At 52.0% G+C, this 7,500-nt stretch overlaps 1 protein-coding gene across 2 annotated transcripts; it reads left to right on the top strand.

Annotated features, from left to right (window-relative positions):
• Nucleotides 1-551: 551 nt before the first annotated feature.
• Nucleotides 552-7,066, top strand: EIF4EBP1 (eukaryotic translation initiation factor 4E binding protein 1). Of its 2 annotated transcripts, none has more exons than XM_064731140.1 (3): nt 552-812; nt 4,007-4,177; nt 6,722-7,066. In XM_064731140.1, the coding sequence occupies exons 1-3, from the start codon at nt 665-667 to the stop codon at nt 6,754-6,756; spliced, it is 354 nt and encodes a 117-aa protein (XP_064587210.1). In that variant the 5' UTR covers nt 552-664; the 3' UTR covers nt 6,757-7,066. The 2 variants fall into 2 exon arrangements, with proteins under 2 accessions (XP_064587210.1, XP_064587211.1); XM_064731141.1 differs by having other exon boundaries at nt 559-812; nt 6,725-7,066.
• Nucleotides 7,067-7,500: the final 434 nt, after the last annotated feature.

Raw genomic sequence — 7,500 nt, 5'->3', positions numbered from 1 at the left:
AAAAGGGGAAAATTGGGGGGAAAAATGAGAAAAAAATGAGAGAAAAGGGGAGAAATGGGGAGAAAGGGGAGGGAAAGGGAGGAGAAGGGGGGAACGGGGGGAAATGGGGGGGAAAGGGGGGAAAAGGGGGGAAAGGAGACAAAATGGGAGAAAATGGGAGAAAATGTAGGAAATGGGAGGAAAAGGGAGGAAACGGGAGAAAAGGGGAGTGAAAGGGTGAAAGGGGGGAAAGGGGGAGAAAAATGGGGAGAAGGAGGGGAAAAACGCAGGAAAAGGGAGGAAAAGGAGGGAAAAATTGGAGGAAAAGGGAGAAAGTGGGAGAAAATGGGAGAAAAGGAGGGGAAAGGGGGAAAAATTGGAAAAATTGGGAGAAAATGCGAAAAAAGGGGGTCCCGCCCAGACCACGCCCATTTAGGGTTAAGCCCCACCCCGTCCAGGATAAACCCCGCCCCAAGACACTCTTCATTAGCATAACCCCGCCCGTTCGAATAAACTCCTCCCACTCCTATGTAAGCCCCGCCCACCGCGAGCTCCGCCCGGTGCCGTTCCCGTTCCCGCGGCGGAAGGGGCGTGGCCCGGGCCGGAAGCGGCGGGCGGGCGGCGGCGGCGGCGCTGGTGCCGCTCCCGGTCCCTGTCGCTGTGCCGGTCCCGTCCCGGTCCGGTCATGTCGGGCCGCTGCTGCCACGGGCAGACGCCCAGCCGTGACATCCCGGGCCCCGGGAAATGCCTCGCCCTGCCCGACGGGGCCCCGCTGCCGCCCGGCGACTACAGCACCACACCGGGGGGCACCGTGTTCGGGACCACGCCGGGCGGTGAGCGCCGGGACAGCGCGGGAGGGAGGGCTCGGTTCCGGCAAGGGGCAGGGAGCGCTCCCGTCCTGTCCCGGGATAGGAACCGGGAGCTCCCACCCGGTACCGGGGCTCGGTGCTGGTTTGGGGGACCGGGGCAAGGGGACAGCGCCTGCCCGGGGCTCCGTGCTGGGAACACGGGGGAACCTCACAGGGAGCAGCCTCGGCCTCCCCGTGGTTACTGATTAATAGCAATCTCTAATATTTGCTGTTTTCCCTGGTAGCCAGCAAAGCCTGGGGGCTTTTTTTCTTTATTTCTTTATTTCCAGCCCCACACTGCTCCAAATTCTGGAGCTGCAAACACGCCATGGGCTCCTTCCCTCTTTGCTGGCCAGGAGAGGAACCTGCTGTAGGGACTTGTCCTTAAGTAAAGTAATAAACTGATTATGCCAAGGGTTCCTCTATCAGAGAGGTTTTGTGTCCCCAAAAGTAATAAACTGATTTTGCCAAGGGTTCCTCTATCAGAGAAGTTTAGTGTCCCCATCCCTCCTTGGCACTTGTGTGTCCCCATCTTTTTTTGCCAGTTTTGTGTCCCCATCCCTCCATTTTCACCACTTTGGCCCCCAGAGAAGCAGCCCCAGCTCCAGGTGGTGGCACAAGGTCAGTGTAGGGGATTCCAGCCACCTCTGCTGCTCCCAAGCCGGGTTTTGGGGTGATTTTGGGGTGATTTTTTTTCCCCACACTTTGTAGAATCTCCCCTTTGCCTCCCTATCCAGGTGGGTGTAGCACCAGGAATGGTGAAGGCAGAAAAACAAACCATGCGAGGGCACGGAGGGGTTGTTGTCCCGCAGGATTTGAGGGGTTAAATGGCAAGGGGAGAAGGGGAAGTGACACTGCTGATTCACATGTGCAGAACAGCCGGGTTTGGGGTTGTTTTGGGCGTGTTTGGGGTGGTTTTAGCCGGGTTTGGGGTGCTTTTGGTAGTGTTTGGGGTTGTTTTGGTCGTGTTTGAGGTTGTTTTGGTCGGTTTTAGGGTGGTTTTGGACGTGTTTTCCCTCCTCTGGAAGCAGCGAATCGCTGAAGGCTCCAGCAGCACCTGTGGGAGCCTTCCCCAGCCCTGAGTAATGCAGCAGAAATGAAATGAAATAATGAAATGAAATGAAATGAAATGAAATGAAATGAGCAATTAGCACAGCAGAAATGAAATGAGCAATTAGCCTAGCAGAAAGAAATGAAATGAGCAATTAGTGTTGTGCAGTAATGAGCCCTCCGGGGCTCGCAGCCCTTTGTGTCCTGCGTGTTTGGAGCAGGAGGAGAAGCTGGGCTGGGTTTGTGGCCGGGGTGTGCCCACCTGGCAGTGCCCGGGGCTGTCCCTGTTGGGGACACTGTGTTCAGCAGAAAGACCCACGGGGCTGTGTGTCTGTCCTGTGGGGCTCACAGGGGCAGAGCATCCTGTGGTGTGTGGGTTTTCCTGCTGAACACACCCTGGCAGCACCCAGAGCTGTGTGGAATGGGGGTCTGGGTGGGTGCAGGAGCTTCTTGGTGACAGCCTGGAATGGGTGTCCTGTCCTGCTCAGGGTGTCCTGTCCTGCTCAGGGTGTCCTGCTCCATCTGGGTGTCCTGTCTTGTCCTGTCCTGCTCTATCAGGGTGTCATGTCCTGATCCAGCTGGGTGTTCTGTCCTGCCCAAAGTGTCCTCTCCTGCTTCATCTGAGTGTCCTGTCCTGCTCAGAGTGTCCTGTCCCATCTGGGTGTCCTTTCCTGCTCCATCTGAGTGTTCTGTCCTGTTCTGCTCCAGCTGGGTGTCTTGTCCTGCTCCATCTGAGTGTCCTGTCCTGCCCCGGGTGTCCTGCTCTGAGTGTTCCTGTCATGTTCCGTCTGAGTGTCCTGTCCTGTTCCAGCTGGGTGTCTTGTCCTGCTCCATCTGGGTGTCCTGTCCTGCTCCATCTGGGTGTCCTGTCCTGCTCCAGAGTGTCCTGCTCCATCTGGGTGTCCTGTCTTGTCCTGTCCTGCCCCATCTGAGTGCCCTGTCCTTCTCCATCTGAATGTCCTGTCTTGCCCAGAGTGTCCTGTCCTGCTCCAGAGTGTCCTGCTCCATCAGGCTGTCCTGTCCTGTCCTGCCCAGGGTGTCCTCTCCTGCTTCATCTGAGTGTCCTGTCCTGCTCCAGAGTGTCCTGCTCCATCTGGGTGTCCTGTCTTGTCCTGTCCTGCCCCATCTGGGTGTCCTGTCCTGTCCTGCTCCATCTGAGTGTCCTGTCCTGCTCCATCTGGGTGTCCTGTCCTGCTCCTCCTGGCCACATCCCCCTGCCTTTCAGGAGCTCAGTTGGAGGAAGGTGGAAGCTCCCAGTGCTGCAGTTCCAGGAATCCCTGTCCTCTCCTCCCAGGAATTCCACACCCCTCTCCCAGCCAGCTAAATGTAGGGATGGATCCTCCTCCCGAAAGAACGGGAGTTGAGAATCACCAGTGAGAAGTTTTTTGGTGTTTTGAGAACTCCCTGGCAGAGCTCCACAGGAACACAGCTGCTGGACGTGTTGGTTTATGGATTTATTGTATATTTACAGTGCTCAGACCAAAGGGAGTTGCTTGTTCCAGGACAGATGGTGGCAGGAGCTGTTTGCCCACACTTGTGTACTTTAGTTAACACTTTTGGGGAGGGCACAAGGACAAATCCCTTTCCCTGTGGCTGGAATGGGAGCAGAGCAGGACACACCTGATCCAGAGGGGGAAGCAAACACTGTTTGCCAGCCCTTGCTGGCTTAGGGCTGTTTGGAGTGATCCCTTTTCTGTGGTTTTTGAGCACTTTCCATAAATTCCTTTATAAGGAACAGGGTGTTCAGTGCTGTTCCTAGAAATCCATGCCTGGAGGCTGGAGCTGGCTGGTTCCTGGTTCAGCTTTGGAGCATTAACCATGTGTGTAAACCCTGAGCAAGGTGTGTGTAAGTGCTGCTGTGCTGAGAGAAGTGCCCATGCAGGAATTCCACCTGCAGCTTTCAGCCCCATTTCTAACCATGACTGGGAATTAAATTCAGTTTTCTGTTTGCTCTGTGGGCTGCTGTGACCTTGGGCAAGGTGGGAAGGGTTGGATCTGCTGCTTCCAGGGGTTTTACCCAGAATTCTAGAAACTGAAGTGCTGCATCACATTTATCACTTAAATACCCAATCCCTGAGCGTTTTGGGCTGTAAGGGAATTTAAAAATGATGGAATGCTGTCCCCCCCAGGTACCAGGATTATTTATGACAGGAAGTTTTTGATGGAATGCCGCAATTCTCCGGGTGCCAAAACCCCTCCCTCCGACCTTCCTGACATTCCAGGAGTCACCAGCCCCAGCGTGGAGGAGCTGAAGGTGGAAAATCACCACGTCCAGAGCTGTGAGGAGAAAGTGAGCGCAGGTGAGTGCAGGCAGCAGGGCCCAGCCAGCCTCTGAGGGGCTCTGCTGCTTCCTAGAACGTCCAGAGCTGCATTGGAGCCAGGAGATTCCCAGGAAATTCTTGGAAAGGCTCAGTGTCACAGGGTTTTGCAGTTGTGTGATCCTCAGCAATGTCACTTTTGGGGTGTAATTTGATAGGATTCCCATTAATTCAGACTTTGGGAAGCTCTTCTGGTTCCTAGAAGTTCCAGAGCTGCATTGGAGCCAGGAAATTCTCCAGAAACTTCTTGGAAAGGCTCAGTGTCACAGGGTAGCAAGGATTTTGCAGTTGTGTGATCCTCAGCAATGTCACTTTGGTGATGTAATTTGATAGGATTCCCATTAATTCAGCATTTGGGAAGCTCTGCTGGTTCCTAGAAGGTCCAGAGCTGCAATGGAGCCAGGAAATTCTCCAGAAACTTCCTGGAAAGGCTCAGTGTCACAGGGTTTTGCAGTTGTTTGATGCTCAGCACTGTGACTTCTGCAGTTTTGGGGTGTAATTTGAGATGATTCCCATTAATTCAGACTTTGGGAAGCTCTGCTGCTTCCTAGAACGTCCAGAGCTGCAGTGGAGCCAGGAGATTCCCAGGAGATTCTTGGAAAGGCTCAGTGTCACAGGGTTTTGCTGTTGTTTGATCCTTAGCAGTGTTACTTTTGCAGTTTTGGGGTGTAATTTGAGATGATTCCAATTAATTCAGCTTTTGGGAAGCTCTGCTGCTTCCTAGAAGTTCCAGAGCTGCAATGGAGCCAGGAGATTCCCAGGAAATTCTTAGAAAGGCTCAGTGTCACAGGGTTTTGCAGTTGTGTGATCCTCAGCAATGTCACTTTTGGGGTGTAATTTGATAGGATTCCCATTAATTCAGACTTTGGGAAGCTCTTCTGGTTCCTAGAAGGTCCAGAGCTGCAGTGGAGCCAGGAAATTCTCCAGAAACTTCTTGGAAAGGCTCAGTGTCACAGGGTAGCAAGGGTTTTGCAGTTGTTTGATCCTGCTGTGGTCCCCAGCAATGTGACATTGATGATTCCCATTAATTCAGCATTTGGGAAGCTCTGCTAGTTCCTAGAAGTTCCAGAGCTGCAATGGAGCCAGGAAATTCTCCAGAAACTTCTTGGAAAGTCCCAATGGGCTCAGTGTCACAGGGTGGCAAAGGTTTTGCAGTTGTTTGATCCTCAGCAATGTGACTTTTGCGGTTTTGGGGTGTAATTTGAGATGATGCCCATTAATTCAGGATTTGGGAAGCTAGAATTGGGTTCCTAGAAGTTCCAGAGCTGGCATGGAGTATTGGAAAGTGCCAGTGGGCTCAGTGTCACAGGGTTTTGGAGTTGTTTGATCCTTAGCAGTGTTACTTTTGCAGTTTTGAGGTGTAATTTAATGTGATTCTCATTAATTCAGCCTTTGAGAAGCTCTGCTGGAATGGAGCCAAGAGATTCCCAGGAAATTCTCCAGAAACTTCTTGGAAAGGCTCAGTGGGCTCAGTGTCACAGGGTAGCAAAAGGTTTTGCTGTTGTTTGATCCTGCTGTGGCCCCCAGCAAGGTGACTTTGATATGATTCCCATTAATTCAGCCTTCAGGAGGCTCTGCTGGTTCCTAGAATTCCAGAGCTGCAATGGAGCCAGGAGATTCCCAAGAAATTCTCCACAAACTTCTTGGAAAGTCTCAGTGGGCTCAGTGTCACAGGGTTTTGCTGTTGTTTGATCCCCAGCAACGTGAGTTTTGCAGTTTTGGGGTGTAATTTGATAGGATTTGCATTAATTCAGCCTTTGGGAAGCTGCTGTTGGATGAGGAGCCCTGTGCAGAGCAGAGGAGCAGCTGCTGCTGCCTCTCCCTGAGCTGGGCTGTGCTGCAGCTGCTGGAGGTTCAAGTTACAATTCAGAGCAGGATTTACTTGGGTTTTAATATCAGCCTGAGTGGGAAATTCCTCCTTGCCTGTTTCTGACCCCATTTAGTGACAGGGACACTTCTCTGAGGCCCTGCTGCAGCAACACGAGCCAATGCTGCCTTGAAAAATTGTTTTTAAAATTATTTGAGGTTATTTCTGAACCTGCCAAGTGCAAGCATTTATCTCCTCTCTCTAAAAATAAAGATCTAAAAGCTCTTGTTGTGTGCTTGCTGCAAGTAAAACCTTTCCAGGGTCAGGATTGCCTCGTGCTGTGACCTGAAGTGGCTCAAGGGAACCCCTGAAATGCTGGGCCAGAGAATTCCTGTCCTCAGGAGCAGCTCCTGCCTGTCAGGCTGTGGGATAAGGGCTGTGAAATGTGCCTGGCTGGGTTCTGTTCTCAGTGTGGTTGTTACAAGGAAATCCAGGGGGAAGAATTCATTATTTAAAGGGCATTATTATTTAAAGATTCCCCCCCAGCAGTGACACCTTTAGCACAGCTTCACAAGCTGATTTTCACACCAACCCTGCTGCCTGAATGTACCTTTTAAACCTAAATTACCCCATTCCTGAAGCACAGCTGCCAGCCACTGCAATCTTTGCTGGTTAATGTGGAATTTTGGGGCCTCACCTGAGGTTTTTGTCCCTCCCAGCAGGTGAGGAAGAGCAGTTTGACATGGACATCTAAACACACCTGCCTGGAGTGATCCAGTGAAGCAGCAGGACTGGTCTGGAGGATTCTCACCAGCAGCCATGCCTTGAGTGCCTTCCTGCTCTGGGAAAGGCAGATTATTCCCTCAGGAGAGCAGGGTTTGTCCTGTTCCAGGGGCCAGGCCAGGGGTGCTGCAGGGGAAACTCTGCCCCCCCTTGGTTCTGGTTCCAGTTCTATGCTTTTTGTTAATCATTTTAATACTGTAACAGTAACGGAAATGCAATCGAAGGGAGAAATAAAAATCACGTGGAGTCTCCTGGTGTGGAGATCAATGCAATAAATGTGATTTCTGTGCCTTATTTCAGCAAGAAAATGCAAACCTGAGGGGTTAGATGGTCCCTGGGGGAGTTTTGGTGTGCCAAATCTGCCCCAGAACAGAGACAAAACTGTCCCAAATGCTTCCAGAAGGATCTGTCACAAAATACTGTAACAGAAATGCAATATAAGGGAGAAATAAAAATCACGTGCTGGTGTGGAGATGAATGCAATAAATGTGATTTCTGTCCTTTATTTCAGCAAGAAACTGCAAACCTGAGGGGTTAAATGGTGCTCCCTGGGGCTGCAAAGCATCCCTGGTCCCTGGGGGTGTTTTATTGTGCCAGATCTGCCCCAGAACAGAGACAAAAACTGTCCCCTGATGTCAGAACTCAGCACATCCCTCTGGGTGTCCAGAGCTGCTGAGGACCCTGTCAGGGGGCTCAGAGACCCTGGCACACCTGG

The sequence above is a fragment of the Zonotrichia leucophrys genome, chromosome 22 (assembly GCF_028769735.1).
Source record: "Zonotrichia leucophrys gambelii isolate GWCS_2022_RI chromosome 22, RI_Zleu_2.0, whole genome shotgun sequence".
In the NCBI taxonomy this organism is placed as follows: domain Eukaryota; kingdom Metazoa; phylum Chordata; class Aves; order Passeriformes; family Passerellidae; genus Zonotrichia; species Zonotrichia leucophrys.
The sequence above is the reverse complement of the archived record's forward strand: the minus strand, read 5'-3'. Positions and strand labels throughout refer to the sequence as shown.

Bases quoted from the DNA above. Each gene is read 5' to 3' on its own strand.
- EIF4EBP1 (XM_064731140.1), top strand. From the start codon at position 665: ATGTCGGGCCGCTGCTGCCACGGGCAGACGCCCAGCCGTGACATCCCG. The intron at 813-4,006 runs GTGAGCGCCGGG...TGTCCCCCCCAG, and splicing joins GTTCGGGACCACGCCGGGCG to GTACCAGGATTATTTATGAC. The intron at 4,178-6,721 runs GTGAGTGCAGGC...TGTCCCTCCCAG, and splicing joins TGAGGAGAAAGTGAGCGCAG to CAGGTGAGGAAGAGCAGTTT.